The sequence below is a fragment of the Salvelinus sp. IW2-2015 genome, unplaced genomic scaffold (assembly GCF_002910315.2).
Source record: "Salvelinus sp. IW2-2015 unplaced genomic scaffold, ASM291031v2 Un_scaffold1360, whole genome shotgun sequence".
Taxonomy (NCBI): Eukaryota; Metazoa; Chordata; class Actinopteri; order Salmoniformes; family Salmonidae; genus Salvelinus; species Salvelinus sp. IW2-2015.
The window spans coordinates 140,573-162,745 of NW_019942859.1; the positions used below are offsets into that span (position 1 = coordinate 140,573).

Genomic DNA, 22,173 nt, shown 5'->3' on the forward strand with positions numbered 1-22,173 from the left:
ACAACCACATGTCACAGTATTCATCTTCAGATAGCTAGGTGAGACAACCACATGTCACAGTATTCATCTCAGATAGCTAGGTGAGACAACCACATGTCACAGATATTCATCTTCAGATAGCTAGGTGAGACAACACATGTCACAGTATTCATCTTCAGATAGCTAGGAGAGACAAGCCACATACTCACATATTAGTATATTCATCTTCAGATAGCTAGAGAGACAACCACATGTACAGTATAGTATATTCATCATTCAGATAGCTAGGTGAGACAACCACATGTCACAGTATTCATCTTCAGATAGCTAGGTGAGACAACCACATGTCACAGTATTCATCTTCAGATAGCTAGGTGAGACACCACATGTCACAGTATTCATCTTCAGATAGCTAGGTGAGACAACCACATGTCACAGTATTCATCTTAGATAGCTAGGTGAGACAACCACATGTCACATTAGTATTCATCTTCAGATAGCTAGGTGAGACAACCACATGTCACAGTAGTTATCATCTTCAGATAGCTAGGAGAGACAACCACATCACAGGTATTCATCTTCAGATAGCTAGGAGAGAAACACAATGTCACATATTCATCTTCAGATAGCTAGGTGAGACAACCACATGTCACAGTATTCATCATCAGATAGCTAGGTGAGACAACCACATGTCACAGTATTCATCTTCAGATAGCTAGGTGAGACAACCACATACGTCACAGTATTCATCTTCAGATAGCTAGGTGAGACAACCACATACCCACAGTATTCATCTTCAGATAGCTAGGTGAGACAACCACATGTCACAGTATTCATCTTTAGATAGCTAGGTGAGACAACCACATGTCACAGTAGTTCATCTCAGATAGCTAGGTGAGACAACCACATGTCACAGTATTCATCTTCAGATAGCTAGGTGAGACAACCACATGTTCACAGTATTCATCTTCAGATAGCTAGGAGAGACACCACATGTCACAGTATTCATCTTTAGATAGCTAGGTGAGACAACCACATGTCACAGTATTCATCTACAGATAGCTAGGAGAGACAACCACATGTCACAGTATTTCATCTTCAGATAGCTAGGAGACAACCACATCCACAGTATTCATCTTTAGATAGCTAGGAGAGACAACACATACCACAGTATTCATCTTCAGATAGCTAGGAAGATAACCACATACACAGTATTCATCTTCAGATAGCTAGGGAGACAACCACATGTCACAGTATTCATCTTCAGATAGCTAGGGAGACAACCACATGTCACAGTATTTCATCTTAAGATAGCTATGAGACAACCACATACACAGTATTCATCTTTAGATAGCTAGGAGAGACAACCACATACTCACAGTATTCATCTTTAGATAGCTAGGAGAGACAACCCATACCACAGTATTCATTCTTTAGATAGCTAGGAGAGACAACCACATACCACAGTATTCATCTTAGATAGCTAGGAGAGACAACCACATACCACAGTATTCATCTTCTAGATAGCTAGGTGAGAACCACATGTCACAGTATTCATCTTCAGATAGCTAGGTGAGACAACCACATACACAGTTATTATTTCTTTCAGATAAGCTAGGAGAGACAACCACATGTCACAGTATTCATCTTCAGATAGCTAGGAGAGACAACCACATACACAGTATTATCTTTAGATAGCTAGGAGAGACAACCACATCCACAGTAGTCATCTTTAGATAGCTAGGATGAGACAACCACATAGCACAGTATTCATCTTCAGATAGCTAGGAGAGACAACCACATACACAGTATTTCATCTTAGATAGCTAGGAGAGAACAACCACATACCACAGTATTCATCTTCAGATAGCTAGGTGAACAACCACATGTCACAGTATTATTCTTCAGATAGCTAGGTGAGACAACCACATACCACAGTATTCATTATCAGATAGCTAGGGAGACAACACATGTTACATTATTTCATCTTACAGATAATAGGAGAGACAACCACATGTTACAGTTAGTGTATTCATCTTCAGATAGCTAGGAGAGACAACCACATGTTACAGTTAGTGTATTCATCTTCAGATAGCTAGGAGAGACACCACATGTCACAGTATTCATCTACAGATAGCTAGGAGAGACAACCACATACCACAGTATTCATCTACAGATAGCTAGGTGAGACAACCACATATCACAGTTAGTGTATTCATCTACAGATAGCTAGGTGAGACAACCACATGTCACAGTATTCATCTTCAGATAGCTAGGTGAGACAACCACAATGTCACAGTATTCATCTTCAGATAGCTAGGAGAGACAACCACATACCACAGTATTCATCTTTAGATAGCTAGGGAGACAACCACATACCACAGTATTCATCTTCAGATAGCTAGGTGAGACAACCACATGTCACAGTATTCATCTTCAGATAGCTAGGTGGAACAACCACATACCACAGTATTCACTTTCAGATAGCTAGGAGAGACAACCACATGTTACAGTATTCATCTACAGATAGATAGAGGGAACAACCACATGTTACAGTTAGTGTATTCATCTTCAGATAGCTAGGAGAGACAACCACATGTTACAGTTAGTGTATTCATCTTCAGATAGCTAGAGAGGACAACCACATGTCACAGTATTCATCTACAGATAGCTAGGAGAGACAACCACATACCACAGTATTCATCTACAGATAGCTAGGTAGACAACCACATATCACAGTTAGTGTATTCATCTACAGATAGCTAGGTGAGACAACCACATATCACAGTTAGTGTATCATCTTCAGATAGCTAGGTGAGACAACCACATGTCACAGTAATTCATCTTCAGATAGCTAGGTGAGACAACCACATGTCACAGTATTCATCTTCAGATAGCTAGGTGAGACAACCACATGTCACAGTATTCATCTACAGATAGATAGGTGAGACAACCACATGTCACAGTATTCATCTACAGATAGATAGTGAGACAACCACATGTCACAGTATTCATCTTCAGATAGCTAGGTGAGACAACCACATGTCACAGTATTCATCTTCAGATAGCTAGGTGAGACAACCACATGTCACAGTATTCATCTACAGATAGATAGGTGAGACAACCACATGTCACAGTATTCATCTACAGATAGATAGGTGAGACAACCACATGTCACAGTATTCATCTACAGATAGATAGGAGACAACCACATGTCACAGTTAGTGCATTCATCTTTAATAGCTAGGTGAGACAACCACATGTCACAGTTAGTGCATTCATCTTCAGATAGCTAGGTAGACAACCACATATCACAGTATTCATCTTCAGATAGCTAGGTGAGACAACCACATGTCACAGTATTCATCTTCAGATAGCTAGGTGAGACAACCACATATCACAGTATTCATCTTCAGATAGCTAGGTGAGACAACCACATGTCACAGTATTCATCTTCAGATAGCTAGGTGAGACAACCACATATCACAGTATTCATCTTCAGATAGCTAGGTGAGACAACCACATGTCACAGTATTCATCTTCAGATAGCTAGGTGAGACAACCACATGTCACAGTATTCATCTTCAGATAGCTAGGTGAGACAACCACATGTACAGTATTCATCTTCAGATAGCTAGGTGAGACAACCACATGTCACAGTTAGTGCATTTATCTTTAGATAGCTAGGTGAGACAACCACATGTCACAGTTAGTGTATTCATCTTCAGATAGCTAGGTGGAGACAACCACATGTCACAGTTAGTGTATTCATCTTCAGATAGCTAGGTGAGACAACCACATGTCACAGTTAGTGTATTCATCTTCAGATAGCTAGGTGAGACAACCACATGTCACAGTTAGTGTATTCATCTTCAGATAGCTAGTGAGACAACCACATGTCACAGTTAGTGTATTCATCTTCAGATAGGTAGGTGAGACAACCACATGTCACAGTATTCATCTTCAGATAGCTAGGTGAGACAACCACATGTCACAGTATTCATCTACAGATAGCTAGGTGAGACAACCACATGTCACAGTATTCATCTTCAGATAGCTAGGTGAGACAACCACATGTCACAGTATTCATCTTCAGATAGCTAGGTGAGACAACCACATGTCACAGTATTCATCTTCAGATAGCTAGGTGAGACAACCACATGTCACAGTATTCATCTTCAGATAGCTAGGTGAGACAACCACATGTCACAGTATTCATCTTCAGATAGCTAGGTGAGACAACCACATGTCACAGTTTATCTTCAGAATAGCTAGGTGAGACAACCACATGTCACAGTATTCATCTTCAGATAGCTAGGTGAGACAACCACATGTCACAGTATTCATCTTCAGATAGCTAGGTGAGACAACCACATGTCACAGTTAGTGCATTCATCTTTAGATAGCTAGGTGAGACAACCACATGTCACAGTTAGTGTTATTCATCTTTAGATAGCTAGGTGAGATAACCACATGTCACAGTTAGTGCATTCATCTTTAGATAGCTAGGTGAGACAACCACATATCACAGTTAGTGTATTCATCTTTAGATAGCTAGGTGAGACAACCACATGTCACAGTTAGTGCATTCATCTAGATAGCTAGGTGAGACAACCAATGTCACAGTTAGTGTATTCATCTTTAGATAGCTAGGTGAGACAACCACATGTCACAGTTAGTGCATTCATCTTTAGATAGCTAGGTGAGACAACCACATGTCACAGTTAGTGCATTCATCTTTAGATAGCTAGGTGAGACAACCACATGTCACAGTTAGTGTATTCATCTTCAGATAGCTAGGTGAGACAACCACATGTCACAGTTAGTGCATTCATCTTTAGATAGCTAGGTGAGACAACCACATGTCACAGTTAGTGCATTCATCTTAGATAGCTAGGTGAGACAACCACATGTCACAGTTAGTGTATTCATCTTTAGATAGCTAGGTGAGACAACCACATGTCACAGTTAGTGTATTCATCTTCAGATAGCTAGGTGAGACAACCACATGTCACAGTTAGTGTATTCATCTTCAGATAGCTAGGTGAGACAACCACATGTCACAGTTAGTGTATTCATCTTCAGATAGCTAGGTGAGACAACCACATGTCACAGTTAGTGTATTCATCTTCAGATAGCTAGTGAGACAACCACATATCACAGTTAGTGTATTCATCTTCAGATAGCTAGGTGAGACAACCACATGTCACAGTTAGTGTATTCATCTCAGATAGCTAGGTGAGACAACCACATGCACAGTTAGTGTATTCACTTCAGATAGCTAGGTGAGACAACCACATGTCACAGTTAGTGCATTCATCTTCAGATAGCTAGGTGAGACAACCACATGTCACAGTTAGTGTATTCATCTTAGATAGCTAGGTGAGACACCACATGTCACAGTTAGTGTATTCATCTTCAGATAGCTAGGTGAGACAACACATGTCACAGTTAGTTGATTCATCTTTAGATAGCTAGGTGAGACAACCACATGTCACAGTTAGTGTATTCATCTTCAGATAGCTAGGTGAGACAACCACATGTCACAGTTAGTGTATTCATCTTCAGATGCTAGGTGAGACAACCACATGTCACAGTTAGTGTATTCATCTTCAGATACTAAGTGAGACAACCACATGTCACAGTTAGTGTTATTCATTTACAGATAGCTAGGAGAGACAACCACATGTCACAGTTAGTGCATTCATCTTTAGATAGCTAGGTGAGACAACCACATGTCACAGTTAGTTGCATCATCTTTAGATAGCTAGGTGAGACAACCACATGTCACAGTTAGTGCATTCATCTTCAGATAGCTAGGTGAGACAACCACATGTCACAGTTAGTGCATTCATCTTCAGATAGCTAGGTGAGACAACCACATGTCCACAGTTAGTGTATTCATCTTCAGATAGCTAGGTGAGACAACCACATGTCACAGTTAGTGTATTCATCTTCAGATAGCTAGGTGAGCAACCACATATCACAGTCACAGTTAGTGTATTCATCTTCAGATAGCTAGGTGAGACAACCACATACACAGTCACAGTTTGTGCATTCATCTCAGATAGCTAGGTGGAGACAACCACATATCACAGTCACAGTTAGTGATTCATCTTCAGATAGCTAGGTGAGACAACCACATATCACAGTTAGTGCATTCATCTTTAGATAGCTAGGTGAGACAACCACATATCACAGTCACAGTTAGTGTATTCATCTTCAGATAGCTAGGTGAGACAACCACTATCACAGTCACAGTTAGTGCATTCATCTTCAGATAGCTAGGTGAGACAACCACATATCACAGTTAGTGTATTCATCTTCAGATAGCTAGGTGAGACAACCACATATCGCAGTTAGTGCATTCATCTTTAGATAGCTAGGTGAGACAACCACATATCGCAGTCACAGTTAGTGTATTCATCTTCAGATAGCTAGGTGAGACAACCACATACCACAGTCACAGTTAGTGCATTCATCTGACCTAAGAGGGATTTTTTACTAGGAATAAATGTCAGGAATTGTGAAAAACTGAGTTTAAATGTATTTGGCTAAGGTGTATGTAAACTTCTGACTTCAACTGTATGTATATAACATGCATATACATACATCCAGGCTGTCAAACACGTGGTTGATACCATTCCACTGACTCCATTCCATCCATTATTATAAGCCGTCCTCCCCTCAGCGGCCTCCACTGCTGTAGCCTAGTAAGGAGTCAGCTTCATAAGGATTGCTACAGAATCCAAAAGGCATAGAATGTGATAGGAACAAACCTTCTGCTATGTTCCATTCTAGTTTGGTTGCTGTCAAATAAAAGAATCCTACACAACCGTAAGGTTCTCCAGAGGAGTGAGGTCTGCACAACACATCACTGGGCCAAACTACCTGCCCTCCAGGACACCTACACCACCCGATGTCACAGGAAGGCCATAAAGATCATCAAGGACAACAACCACCCGAGCCACTGCCTGTTCACCCCGCTATCATCCGAAGGCGAGTCAGTACAGGTGCATCAAAGCAGGGACCGAGAGACTGGAAAAACAGCTTCTATCTCAAGGCCATCAGACTGTTAAACAGCCACCACTAACATTGAGTGGCTGCTGCCATACACGTAAAAAATGTATCACTAGCCACTTTAAACAATGCCATTTAATATAATGTTTACATACCCTACATTACTCATCTCATATGTATATACTGTACTCGATACCATCTACTGCATCTTGCCTATGCCGTTCTGTACCATCACTCATTCATATATCTTTATGTACATATTCTTCATCCCTTTACACTTGTGTGTATAAGGTAGCTGTTGTGAAATTGTTAGGTTAGATTACTCGTTGGTTATTACCGCATTGTCGGAACTAGAAGCACAAGCATTTTGCTACACTCACATTAACATCTGCTAACCATGTGTATGTGACAAATAAAATTTGATTTGATACTACTAATAAGGCCAGGATTCATTCTGATCGCGCCTTGCTGGCTATGCACCTTTTAAAGGTATTCATGCAAGACCACTTCAACGGTAAATGCTGCATACAGTATGTCCGCTCAATCGGAAATTACCTTTAAATAGCACATAGCCTAGCTGACAAAGCGTGATCGGATTGAATACAGGCCTTAAGCTGCTTGCCACACTTTCTGTTCTTTGGATGACCAGATTTGAAGTGAATCAGTATCACTTGTTTAAAAATATACACAAACAGTTGAGAATCTGTTGCAATGCAAGAGTTATGTTAGTTATGTTATGTTTGGGTTATGTTATGTTTGGGTTATGTTATGTTTGGGTTATGTTATGTTTGGGTTATGCATGCTCCTCACAGGGGGCTATTTTAGACTATGGCTCTGAAGAGGAATGAGAAGGATGCTCCCAGAGCCAAACCCAGGGACAGGAAAAAGGCCATGATGGCACCAGCCGTCTCTGCCTCATTAGGAGCAACTAATCTGGAGAGAGGAGAGAGAGAAAGGAGAAAGAGCGAAAGAGAGAGAGAGAAAGGAGAAAGAGAGAGGGGGGGGATCAGGTATGGCCTGGGTGGCTGCGTGTTTCTGCTGTCTGGCCAACTCCTTATGGAAATGTCATGCAGAACATGGCTTGACAACACCAATGGAGCAGTAGGCAAAAGCACAAACAGGTCTGGGACCAGGTTACAAACAGGTCTGGGACCAGGCTACAAACAGGCTGTAGGCTATCTTGAAAGTTTCAAATCTATCTGGTTTTTCGCCCAGGCGAAGGAGGCAAGTGGTCTTACTTGGGCCCGAAGCACATGCAGAGGCTGGCCAGGTATCCACTGGAGAAGGCGAAGAGGATCATGAAGACGATGAACCAGGCATCGTGTTGAAAGACGACAGGCAGGTTGTAGCGGGGCTGAACGTTGCACAACATGAAGAGAGGCACAAAGATCACACGGGCCACCATAAAAATGGGCACCAGTTTGCTTTCCTTCCCAGGCTGAAAGTGGATGGCAGAGAAAGAGACATAGCACATGCACATTCAATTAAATGCCATAGTTACTAAGGCTAAGTGATAGTGCTAAGGCTAAGGGATTAGTGCTAAGGCTAAGGAGGATAGTGCTAAGGCTGTAAGGAGGATAGTGCCAAGGCTAAGTGATAGTGCCAAGGCTAAGTGATAGTGCGCAAGGCTTAAGGGATAGTGGCTAAGGCTAAGGGATAGTGCTAAGGCTAAGGGATAGTGCTAAGGGATAGTGCAAGGCTAAGGGATAGTGCTAGGCTAAGGATAGTGCCAAGGCTGTGATAGTGAAGTAAGTGATAGTGCCAAGGCTAATGATAGTGCCAAGGCTAAGGGATAGTGCTAAGGCTAAGGGATAGTGCTAAGGCTAAGTCGTTAGTGCGTAAGGGATAGTGCTGCGAAGGGATAGTGCTAAGGATAGTGCAAGGCTAAAAGTCGATAAGTGCTAAGGGATAGTTGCCAGGCTAAGGATAGTGCAAGGCTAAGTGATAGTGCAGCTAAGTGGATAGTCCAAGGCTAAGGGATAGTGCTAAGGGCAAGGATAGTGCAAGGCTAATAGGGGATAGTGCTAAGGCTAAGGGATAGGGCTAGGTCTAAGGTTAGTGCCAGGCTAAGGGATAGTGCTAAGGGGCTAAAGGATAGTGCAAGGCTAAGGGTAGTATATGCCAAGGCTAAGGGATAGTGCTAAGGCTAAGCGTAGTGCTAAGGCATAGGTCAGTGCTAAGGGAAGTGGCAAGGCTAAGGGATAGTGCTAAGGCTGATGTCAAGCTAGGGATAGTGCCAAGGCTAAGGGATAGTTGCCAAGCTAAGGAATAGTGCCTAGGCTTAAGGGATAGTGCTAATAAGGGATAAGTGCCAAGGCTAAGGGATAGTGCTAGGCTAAGGGAAGTGCTAAGGGATAGTGCCAAGGCTAAGGGATAGTGCTAAGGCTAAGGATTAGGCAATGATAGTGCCAAGGGCTAAGGGATAGTGCTAAGGCTAAGGGATAGTGCCAAGGGCTAAGGGGATAGTTAAGGCTAAGGATAGTGCCAAGGCTAAGGGATAGTGCCAAGGCTAAGGGATAGTGCCAAGGCTACAGGGATAGTGCTAAGGCTTAAGTGGGATTAGTGCCAAGGCTAAGGGATAGTGCCAAGGCTAAGGGTAGTGCAAGGCTAAGGGATAGTGCTAAGGCTAAGGATAGTTGCCAAGGGCTAAGGATATAGTGCCAAGGCTAAAGGGATAGTGCTAAGGCTAAGTGTAGTGCTAAGGTAGTCCAAGGCTAAGGGATAGTGCCAAGGCTAAGGGGATAGCTAAGCTTAAGGGCTAAGGATAGTGCCAAGGCTAAGGGATAGTGCCAAGGGCTAAGGGATAGTGCTAAGGCTAAGGGATAGTGCTAAGGCTAAGGATAGGCAAGGCTAAGGATATCCAAGGCTAAGGGAATAGTGCCAAGGCCTAAGGGATATAGTGCTAAGGCTAAGGATAGTGCCAAGGCTAAGGGATAGTGCTAAGGCTAAGGGATAGTGCCAAGGCTAAGATTGGCTAAGGCTAAGGGGATAGTGCCAAGGCTAAGGTGCAAGTAGTGCCAAGTAAGGGATAGTGCTAGCTAAGGTAGTGCTAAGGGGATAGTGCCAAGGGCTAAGGTGCAATAAGTGCCAAGGCTAAGGATAGTGCCAAGGCTAAGGGATAGTGCTAAGGCTTAAGGAGGATAGTGCCAAAGCTAAGGGATAGATTGCCAAGGGTAAGGATAGTGCTAAGGCTAAGATACGTGGTAATGGCTAAGGTCGAGTGCTAAGGGATAGTTGCAAGGCTAAGGGATAGTGCCAAGGCTGAAGGATAGTGCTAAGGGCTATAGTGGATAGTTGCTAAGGGCTTAAGGGATAGTGCTAAGGCTAAGGATAGTGCCAAGGCATAAGGGATAGTGCCAAGGATAGGATAGTGCCAAGCTAAGGATAGTGCTAAGGCTAAGGGATTAGTGCTAAGGGCTAAGGGATAGTGCTAAGCTAAGGATAGTGCCAAGGCTAAGGGATAGTGCCAAAGGCTAGGGATAGTGCCAGGCTAAGGATAGTGCTAAGGGCTAAGGGATAGTGCAAGCTAAGGATAGTGCTAAGGCTAAGGGATAGTGCCAAGGCTAAGGGATCAGTGCTCAAGGCTAAGGGATAGTGCCAAGGCCTAAGGGATAGTGCCAAGGCTTAAGGGATAGTGCTAAGGCTAAGTCGTAGTGCTAAGGGATCAGTGGCCAAGGCTAAGGGATAGTGCCAAGGCTAAGGGATAGTGCCCAAGGCTAAGGATAGTGGCTAAGGCTAAAGGGATAGTGCCAAGGCTAAGGGATAGTGCAAGGCTAAGGGATAGTGCTAAGGCTAAGGGATTAGTGCTAAGGCTAAGTCGTAGGCTAAGGGATAGTGCCAAGGCTAAGGATAGTGCCAAGGAAGGATAGTGCTAAGGCTAAGGGATAGTGCTAAGTCTAAGGGATAGTGCTAAGGCTATGTCGATAGTTGCTGTAAGGGATAGTGCAAGGCTAAGGATAGTGCCCAAGGCTAAGGGAAGTGGCTAAGGCTAAGGGATAGTTGCCAAGGCTAAGGGATAGTGCTAAGGCTAATGGTGAATAGTGTAAGCTAGTCAAGGCTAAGGGATAGTGCCAAGGCTAAAGGGCATAGTGCCAAGGCTAAGGGATAGTTGCCAAGGGCTAAGGGATAGTGCCAAGGCTAAGGGATAGCTGCTAAGGCTAAGGGATAGTGAAGGCTAAGGGGATAGTTGCTAAGGCTAAGTGTAGTGCTAAAGGATAAGTGGCCAAGGCTAAGGGATTAGTGCCAAGGCTAAAGGAGATAGTGCCAAGGCTAAGGGTTAGTGCAAGGGCAAGGATAGTGCCAAGGCTAAGGGATAGTGCTAAGGCTAAGGGATAGTGCTAAGGCTAAGGGATAGTGCTAAGCTAAGGTAGTTGCAAGGTGATAGTGCCAAGCAAGGCTTAAGGGATAGTGCCCAAGGCTAAGGGATAGTGCCAAGGCTAAGGGATAGTGCTAAGGCTAAGGGATAGTGCCAAGGCTAAGGATAGTGCCAAGGCTAAGGATAGTGCCAAGGCTAAGGTGATAGTGCTCAAAGGCTAAGGATAGTGCCAAGGCTAAGGGAAGTGCTAAGGCTAAGGGATAGTGCTACAGGCTAAGGGATAGTGCTAAGCTAATCGTAGGCTAAGGGATAGTGCCAAGGCTAAGGGAAGTAGCAGCTAAGGGAAGGCCAAGGGCTAAGGATAGTTGCTAAGGCTAAGGGATAGTGCAAGCTAAGATAGTGCCAAGGCTAAGGATAGTGCTAAGGGCTAAGGGATAGTGCCAAGGCTAAGGGATAGTGCTAAGGCTAAGGATCAGGCCAAAGGCTAAGGATAGTGGCCTAAGGCTAAGGGATAGTTGCCAAGGCTAAGGATAGTGCCAAGGCTAAGGGGATAAGTGCCAAGGGCTTAAGGGATAGTGCTAGGCTAAGGGATAGTGCCAAGGCTAAGGAGTAGTGCCAAGGCTATAGGAGATAGTGCTAAGGCTAAGGGATAGTGCTAAGGCTAAGGGGATAGTGCCAAGGCTAAGGGATTAGTGCCAAGGCTAAGGGGCATAGGCTGCCAAGGCTAAGGGGATTAGGGCCAAGGCTAAGGGATAGTGCTAAGGCTAAGGGCGTTTAGTGCCAAGGCTAAGGGATAGTTGCTAAGGCTAAGGATAGTGCCAAGGCTAAGGATAGTGCCAAGGGTAAGGGATAGTTGCTAAGGCTAAGTCGTAGTGCTAAGGGGATAGTGCCAAGGCTAAGGATAGTGCCAAGGGCTAAGGATAGTGCCAAGGCTAAGGGATAGTGCTAAAGGCTAAGGGATAGTGCCAAGGCTAAGGGATAGTGCTAAGGATAAGGGATAGTGCCAAGGCTAAGTGATAAGTGCTTTATTCGATAGAAGATGATAACTTAAATTCACATTCGATAAAAACATTGTTTAATAAAACGTTACTGCCGTGTTTGTTTTAATTAAGCCGGTTGTAAAATGCATAGAAATTGGATTGATACATGCATCACATTCACAACGTCACCACAAGATAAGTAGATAAGATGCAAAAGGGATTTATCTTAAATTCAGAGTAGTTCAAAGTTTACTTGCAGTTTTTTGTCTCTTAAAAAACTACGGTAAATGTACCATGCCAGTAAAGGCTTATGGGTAACCTCTACTGTTCTGTTCGCGTGAGCTGGAATCCTTAGTTCACAATATCCACAATTCAAATAAGTATCAGAGCCAATTTCTTTTGTTGCTGACTTACCCACATGCACACAGCAGTAAGGCTTCTCCCGGCCCAGTCGCTCAGGTTAAAGAGCAGGAAACAACACACGGGGACGAAGTACATCTCTGAGAGGAGAGGGTACAATAACACATATTACCAGTCATTTTTTTGTTGTAAAAAGGCTTGTAAATCAAAAGTGTGTAAGTATACCGTAAAATGAACACATAAACCATGCTCTTGTCATAGATATTCAGACACACACACACACACACCCCAGGCGCCTCCGTTAGCGACGGTAGACTTGACATCCACTGTGACAGCAGGGTAGACACCGATGGTGACGGTGAAGGCAAAGCATACAGAGAGAGCCAGGACCCAGATCTACAGTCAATGGGTCGAGAAGAAAGTACTTTAGATCACCTATTTGGAGAGTTGGGACGCTAGAAATCAAATGGTTGGGACATTGAGGTTTCTGCATTATGATGCATTTATATATAACAATACAACATTCTATGGCAGCCATGTTAGGGTGGCCCGTGGGTTTCTGCATTATGATGCATTTATATATAACAATACAACATTCTATGGCAGCCATGTTAGGGTGGCCTGTGGGTTTCTGCATTATGATGCATTTATATATAACACTACAACATTCTATGGCAGCCATGTTAGGGTGGCCCGTGGGTTTCTGCATTATACATTTAAACTCACTTTTTCAAAAAAAATCCTGACATTTAATCCTAGTAAAAAATTCCCTGTCTTAGATCAGTTAGGATCACCACTTTATTTTAAGAATGTGAAATGTCAGAATAATAGTAGAGAGAATTATTTATTTCAGCTTTTATTTCTTCCATCACATTCCCAGTGGGTCGGAAGTTTACATACACTCAATTAGTATTTGGTAGCATTGCCTTTAAATGGTTCAACTTGGGTCAAACATTTCAGGTAGCCTTCCACAAGCTTCCCACAATAAGTTGGGTGAATTTTGGCCCATTCCTCCTGACAGAGCTGGTGTAACTGAGTCAGGTTTGTAGGCCTACTTGCTCCCACACGGTTTTTCAGCTCTGTTCACAAGTTTTCTACAGGATTGAGGTCAGGGCTTTGTGATGGCCACTCCAATACCTTGACTTAGTAGTCCTTAAGCCATTTTGCCACAACTTTGGAAGTATGCTTGGGTTCATTGTCCATTTGGAAGACCCATTTGCGACCAAGCTTCAACTTCCTGACTGATGTCTTGAGATGTTGCTTCAATATATCCACATAATTTTCCTGCCTCATGATGCCATCTATTTTGTGAAGGGCACCAGTCCCTCCTGCAGCAAAGCACCCACACAACATGATGCTGCCACCCCCGTGCTTCACGTTTGGGATGGTGTTCTCTGGCTTGCAAGCCTCCCCCTTTTTCCTCCAAACATAACAATGGTCTTTATGGCCAAACAGTTCTATTTTTGTATCATCAGACCAGAGGACATTTCTCCGAAAAGTACGACCTTTGTCCCCATGTGCAGTTGCATACCGCAGTCTGGCTTTTTTTATGGCGGTTTTGGAGCAGTGGCTATTTCATTGCTGAGCGGACTTTCAGGTTATGTCGATATAGAACTCGTTTGACAGTGGATATCTATACCTTTTTATCTGTTTCCTCGAGCATCTTCACAAGTTCCTTTGCTGTTGCTCTGGGATTGATTTGCACTTTTCGCACCAAAGTACGTTCATCTCTAGGAGACAGAACGCATCTCCTTCCTGAGCGGTATGATGGCTGCGTGGTCTCATACTTGCGTACTATTGTTTGTACAGATGAAGGTGGTACCTTCAGGTGTTTGGAAATTGCTCCCAAGGATGAATCAGACTTGTGGAGGTCTACAAATTTTTTTCTAAGGTCTTGGCTGATTTCCTTTGATTTTCCCATGATGTCAAGCAAGGAAGCACTGAGTTTGAAGGTAGGCCTTGGAATACATCCACAGGTTCACCTCCAATTGACTCAAATGATGTCAATTAGCCTATCAGAAGCTTCTAAAGCCATGACATAATTTTGTGGAATTTTCCAAGCTTTTTAAAAGCACAGTCAATWTAGTGTATGTAAACTTCTGACCCACTGGAATTGTGATACAGTTAATTATAAGGGAAATAATCTGTCTGTAAACAATTGTTGGAAAAATTACTTGTGTCATGTGTAACCGATGTGAAATGGCTAGCTAGTTAGCGGGGTGCGCGCTAATAGCGTTTCAATCAGTGACGTCACTCGCTCTGAGACCGTGAACTAGTTGTTCCCCTTGTTTTGCAAGGTCTGCGACTTTTGTGCAGCGATGGGTAACGATGCTTCGAGGGTGGCTGTCGTTGTTGTGTGCAGATGGTCCCTGGTTCGAGCCCAGGTTGGGGCGAGGAGAGGGACGGAAGTTAAACTGTTACACATGTACAAAGTAGATGTCCTAACCGACTTGCCAAAACTATAGTTTGGGGGGGGGGGGGGCATGACTAGCGAAATCTCCAGCCCCCTAAATGGAAATTTAGCCAATTTCAGACGAGCAAAGTCTCCACCTCTCTAAACAGAAACTCTTAGCCAGTTTTTGAGCCAGATGTCCCCTCCACTTCCGAAATTATAAAGAATCGACCACCTGCGAAATCGTGAATTGTCCAAATAATCAGTAATGAAAAATSCGGGCACCGGAACAAAGTTCCTTGTATTTCTCAATGAAAAAAAAATATTCATAATATCTGCACGCAGAAGCATGCAGACCCTTTAAATTGTCGCTTCCCTAGTCTGTTAAGACGCAACGATAACATACAGTATGTTAAGTCCGTTTGTCCACGAGAGATTCATTCAACCCAGAAAAAAGAGAAGGATAGAGAGCAGAATGAGGGTAGGTATAGTGAAGAATATCAAAAGTGTGATTGAAGGTGACTCTTTAGTTTAGGGATCTACTTTCTAAGTCATGGAAAAACGAGTATTTAAAAGTATTTATTCTTATGGTGGGTTTATAATCCATTTTAAATACCTACAAAGTGTATTGGTTTTCATTGTTTTTCCAATTCAGAAAGTGAATTGAAATTAATATATTTTTTGTTTTAAATACTCAAACTCAAAATATGCTATGAAAGTGACTGGTCATTCGACATGCTGGAGACAGCTATCGATTAGCGATAAGTGTCTGCAAATGTGTCTCTAAAAATGATGTAATGTAGTGTTTTGTATGTACTTTTAAAGCGCAGTAACGATTTTCAGTTCATCAATAGAATTTCAATTAATTTCCTGAATTGTTTTAGGTCGGGATTTAATCCGTGCTATAACAAACTTTTTAATTTACAGTTGAGCCAACATGTGCAGAGTTTACAATGAATGCGATCTCCGTGAACATCTGAGAAAATGTCTTTAATTAAAAACCTCATTGTGGGCTGTCTAGTGTCCTCCTCTAAAACGAGCCATGGTTTGAATTCCGGCCTCAATCCAAAAATAATTCTGGCATACCTTCTTGAAGATGGTCAACATGGACACGGTTTGTTTCTCTTCTCCTTGGTCGAGAACTGTTGTAGTCGCTGCAGCATTTTCTGACGGGATAAGGAACGAGGCTATCCAATACATGCTTTCGTGATCATTAAAAATTGGTAGCCTAATACAAATGTTTGAATAAAAATATATTCAACAAGAGTCCAAGTTGATGCATGGCTTCGATTTACCTATCTATACATAAAACATGACAACTATCGTTCTCTTATTTCTACATATCTGACTAAACATAAATGGCTGTCATTTTACCTTCCAGCCTGTTCKCCTCGTTACTAAGCCTGTTTACCTTCCAGCCTGTTCACCTCGTTACTAAGCCTGTTCACCTCGTTACTAAAGCCTGTTTTACCTTCCAGCTGTCCTGTACTAGCCGTCCCTCGTTACTAAGCCTGTTACCTTCCAGCCTGTTCACCTCCGTTACTAAACCGTACCTGTTGCAGCCTCGGTTATACGCCTCGTTCACCTACAAGGCCTGTTATTACTACCGTCTTCCAGCCTGTTCCCCTCGTTACTCAAGCCTGTTTACCATCACGCCATGTTCCCCTCGTTACTAAAGCCTGTTACCCTTCCCAGCCTGTTCCCCTCGTTACTAAGCCTGTACCTTCAGGCCTGTTCACCTCGTTACTAAGCCTGTTCCCCTCGTTACTAAGCTGTTTCCCCTCGTTACTAAGCCTGTTTACCTTCCCAGCCTGTTCACCTCGTTACTAAGCCTGTTACTTTCCAGCTGTCCCCTCGTTTACTAAGCCTGTTTACTTCCAGCCTGTTCACCTCGTTACTAAGCCCTGGTTACCTTTACAGCCTGTCACCCTCGTTACTAGAGCCTGTTTCCTTCCAGCCTGTTCACCTCGTTACTAGCCTGTTCACCTCGTTACTAGCCTGTTTACCTTCCAGCCTGTTCACCTCGTTACTAAGCCTGTTTACCTTCCAGCCTGTTCCCTCGTTACTAAGCCTGTTTACCTCCAGCCTGTTCACCTCGTTACTAAGCCTGTTTACCTTCCAGCCTGTTCACCTCGTTACTAAGCCTGTTTCACCTCGTTACTCAGCCTGGTTACCTTCCAGCCTGCTTCCCCTCCGTTTACTAAGCCTGTTTACCTTCCAGAAGCCCTTTCACCTCTTTACTTAACCTGTTTACCTCTTCAGCCTGTTCAACCTCTACTAAGCCTGTTTACCTTCCAGCCTGTTTCCCCTCGTTCTAGCCGTACCAGCGTTTACCTGTTTACTAACCTGTTACTTCCAGCCTGTTCCCCTCGTTTTACTAAGGCCTGTTTACCTTCCAGCCTCTCACCTCGTTACTAAGCCTGTTCACCTTCCAGCCTGTTCCCTCGTTTACTAAGCCTGTATTCACCTGACCTCGTACAGGCCTGTTCACCTCGTTACTAAGCCTTGTTTACCTTTCCAGCCTGTTCACCTCGGTTACTAAGCCTGTTCACCTCGTTACTTCAGCCTGTTTACCTTCCAGCCTGTTCCCCTCTTACTAAGCCTGTTTACCTCCAGCCTGTTTCACCTCGTTACTAAGCCTGTTTACCTTCCAGCCTGTTCACCTCGTTACGTTAACCTAGTTTACCTTTCCAGCCTGTTCCCCTCGTTACTAAGGCCTGTTTACCTCCGGCCTGTCCACCTTCGCTTACTTAACCTGTTTACCTTCCAGCCTGTTCCCCTCGTATAAGCCTGCTTCACCTTCCAGCTGTCTCACTCGTTACTAAAGCTGTTACCTTCAGCCTGTTCACCTCGTTATACCTAAGCCTTTTTACCTTCCAGCCTGTTCACCTCGTTACTAAGGCCTGTTTACCTCCAGCCTGTTCAACCCTCGTTACTAAGCCTGTTCACCTCGTTACTAAGGGCCTGTTCCACTTCGTTTACTAAGCCTGTTCCACCTCGATTACTAAGCCTGTTCACCTCGTTACTAAAACCTGTTCATCTCGTTACTAAGCCTGTTCACCTCGTTACTAAGCCTGTTCACCTCGTTACTAAGCCTGTTCACCTCGTACTTAAGCCTGTTCACCTCGTTACTAAGCCTGTTTTACCTTCCAGCCTGTTCACCTCGTTACTAAGCCTGTTTACTTCCAGCCTGTTCACCTCGTTACTAAGCCTGTTCACCTCGTTACTAAGCCTGTTTACCTTCCAGCCTGTTCACCTCGTTACTAAGCCTTTTTAACTTCCAGCCTGTTCACCTCGTTACTAAGCCTGTTTACCTTCCAGCCTGTTCACCTCATTACTAAGCCTGTTTACTTTCCAGCCTGTTCACCTCGTTACTAAGCCTGTTCACCTCGTTACTAAGGCCTGTTCAACCTGTTTACTAAGCCTGTTTACCTTCCAGCCTGTTCACCTCGTTACAAGCCTGTTTACCTTCCAGCCTGTTCCCCTCGTTACTAAGCCTGTTTACCTTCCAGCCTGTTCACCTCGTTAACTAAAACCTGTTTTACCTTCCAGCCTGTTCCCCTCGTTACTAAGCCTGTTTCCTCCTTGTCTTTTGTTGTAATATCGGTAGATCTCCTAAAGGAAGGTTCAGAAAGACACGAAATTACATTCAATTATCTCACACTGTCTAGGGATTTTAACGAAACAGAAGAGATGAACTAGAAGTATTACATATTTGACATTTATACACTGGTAAATTAATATGTGAAGAATGAAAAGGGGACGTAGTATTAGTTGATTATGAATTATTAGTTGTATTATGAAGTATTCGTTGTATTATGAAGTATTAGTTGTATTATGAAGTATTTCATCTGCGTTACTCTAACAGGCCTGTTCACCTCGTTACTAAGCCTGTTCACCTCGTTACCTAAGCCTGTTCACCTCGTTACTAAGCTGTTCACCTCGTTACTAAAGCCTGTTTACCTTCCAGCCTGTTCACACTCGTTACTAAGCCTGTTTACCTTCCAGCCTGTTCACCTCGTTACTAAGCCTGTTCACCTCGTTACTAAGCCTGTTTACCTTCCCAGCCTGTTCACCTCGTTACTAAGCCTTTTTAACTTCCAGCCTGTTCACCTCGTTACTAAGCCTGTTTACCTTCCAGCCTGTTCACCTCATTACTAAGCCTGTTTACTTTCCAGCCTGTTCACCTCGTTACTAAGCCTGTTCACCTCGTTACTAACCTGTTCACCTCGTACTAAGCCTGTTTACCTTCCAGCCTGTTCACCTCGTTACTAAGCCTGTTTACCTTCCAGCCTGTTCCCCTCGTTACTAAGCCTGTTTACCTTCCAGCCTGTTCACCTCGTTACTAAACCTGTTTACCTTCCAGCCTGTTCCCTCGTTACTAAGCCTGTTTCCTCCTTGTCTTTTGTTGTATAATCGGTAGATCTCCTAAGGAAGGTTCAGAAAGACACGAAATTACATTCAATTATCTCACACTGTCTAGGGATTTTAACGAAACAGAAGAGATGAACTAGAAGTATTACATATTTGACATTTATACACTGGTAAATTAATATGTGAAGAATGAAAAGGGGACGTAGTATTAGTTGATTATGAATTATTAGTTGTATTATGAAGTATTCGTTGTATTATGAAGTATTAGTTGTATTATGAAGTATTAGTTGTAATTATGAAGTTTAGTTGCATTATGAAGTATTAGTTGCATAGGAATATTAGTTGCATTATGAAGTATTAGTCGCATTATGAAGTATTAGTCGCATTATGAAGTATTAGTCGCATTATGAATGTAATTAGTGATATGAAGTATTAGTTTGTATTAGAAGTAATTAGTTGCATTATGAAGTATTAGCTGCATTATGACGTATTAGTTGAATTATGACGTATTAGTTGTATTATGAAGTATTAGTTGTTATTAGTTGTATTATAGTATTAGTTGTATTATGAAGTATTAGTTGTATTAGTTGTATTATGACGTATTAGTTGCATTATGGAGTATTAGTTGTATTATGAAGTATTAGTTTGTATTATGACGTATTAGTTGCATTATGGAGTATTAGTTGTATTATGACGTATTAGTTGTATTAGTTGTATTATGACGTATTAGTTGCATTATGGAGTATTAGTTGTATTATGAAGTATTAGTTGTATTAGTTGTATTATGAGTATTAGTTGTATTAGTTGTATTATGAAGTATTAGTTGTATTAGTTGTATTATGACGTATTAGTTGTATTAGTTGTATTATGAAGTATTAGTTGTATTGTTGTATTATGACGTATTAGTTGTATTAGTTGTATTATGAAGTATTAGTTGTATTATGACGTATTAGTTGTATTATGAAGTATTAGTTGTATTAGTTGTATAATGAAGTATTAGTTGATTAGTTGTATTATAGACGTATTAGTTGCATTATGAGTATTAGCTGCATTATGACGTATTAGTTGAATTATGACGTATTAGTTGTATTATGAAGTAATTAGTTGTATTAGTTGTATTATGAAGTATTAGTTGTATTATGGAAGTATTAGTTGTATTAGTTTGTATTATGACGTATTAGTTGCATTATGGAGTATTAGTTGTATTATGAAGTATTATTGATTATGGAGTATTAGTTTATTACGTATAGTTGTATTAGTTGTATTATGACGTATTAGTTGCATTATGGAGTATTAGTTGTATTATGAAGTATTAGTTGTATTAGTTGTTTATGAAGTATTAGTTTATTAGTTGTATTATGAAGTATTAGTTGTATTAGTTGTTATTATGACGTATTAGTTTATAGTTGTATTATGAGTATTAGTTGTATTAGTTGTATTATATGAACGTATTAGTTTATTAGTTGTATTATGAAGTATTAGTTTATTTATACGTATTAGTTGTATATGAAGTATTAGTTTGTATTAGTTGTATTATGAAGTATTAGTTGTATTAGTTGTATTATGATATTAGTTTATTAGTTGTATTATGACGTATTAGTTGTATTATGACGTATTAGTTGTATTAGTTGTATTATGAAGTATTAGTTGTATTATGACGTATTAGTTGTATTATGAAGTATTAGTTGTATTAGTTGTATTATAGTATTAGTTGTATTAGTTGTATTATGAAGTATTAGTTGTATTAGTTGTATTATGACGTATTAGTTGTATTATGAAGTATTAGTTGTATTAGTTGTATTATGAAGTATTAGTTGTATTAGTTGTATTATGACGTATTAGTTGTATTATGAAGTATTAGTTGTATTAGTTGTATTATGAAGTATTAGTTGTATTAGTTGTATTATGACGTATTAGTTGTATTATGAAGTTTGATTGTATTAATGAAACGTATTAGTTGTATTATGAAGTATTAGTTGTATTAGTTGTATTATGACGTATTAGTTGAATATGACGTATTAGTTGTATTATGAATATTGTATTAGTTGTATTAGACGTATTAGGTTGTATTATGAGTATTAGTTTGTATTATGAAGTATTAGTTGTATTAGTTGCATTATGACGTATTAGGTTGTATTATGACGTATTAGTTGTATTAGTTGTATTATGAAGTATTAGTTGTATTAGTTTGTATTAACGTATTAGTTTGTATTATGAAGTATAGTTGTATTAGTTGTATTATGAAGTATTATTTGTATTAGTTGTATTATGAAGTATTAGTTGTATTAGAAGTATTAGTTTGTATTATGAAGTATTAGTTGTATTATGAAGTTTAGTTGTATTATAAGTATTAGTTGTATTATGAAGTATTAGTTGTATTATGATGTATTAGTTGTATTATGAAGTATTAGTTGCATTATGAAGTAGTTAGTTTGCATTAGGAAGTATTAGTTGTATTATGAAAGTATTAGTCGCATTATGAAGTATTAGTTGCATTATGAAGTATTTAGTTGTATTATGAAAGTATTAGTTGTATTATGAAGTATAGTGTTTATGAAGTATTAGTTGCATTATGAAGTATTAGTTGCATTATGAAAGTATTAGTTGCATTATGACGTATTAGTTGTATTATGGAAGTATTAGTTGTATAGTTGTATTATGAAGTATTAGTTGTATTATGAAGTATTAGCTGTCTTATGAAGTATTAGTTAGTATTATTATTGTTGTATATTATTGAATGAGTATAAGTGCGC

General features: G+C 41.1%; 1 protein-coding gene across 1 annotated transcript in view; it reads right to left on the bottom strand.

Annotated features, from left to right (window-relative positions):
• Positions 1–7,160: 7,160 nt before the first annotated feature.
• LOC112070552 (equilibrative nucleoside transporter 1-like) overlaps positions 7,161–22,173 on the bottom strand; it is a 32,643-nt gene continuing 17,630 nt past the window's right edge. The window contains exons 8-13 of the mRNA XM_070439026.1: positions 18,592–18,661; positions 16,133–16,212; positions 12,942–13,050; positions 12,709–12,794; positions 8,238–8,437; positions 7,161–7,932 (exon numbers count right to left, since the gene is read on the bottom strand). Of these exons, the coding sequence (XP_070295127.1) occupies positions 7,821–7,932; positions 8,238–8,437; positions 12,709–12,794; positions 12,942–13,050; positions 16,133–16,212; positions 18,592–18,661 (657 nt within the window). The 3' untranslated portion in view covers positions 7,161–7,820. The remainder of the gene's footprint in view (positions 7,933–8,237; positions 8,438–12,708; positions 12,795–12,941; positions 13,051–16,132; positions 16,213–18,591; positions 18,662–22,173) is intronic.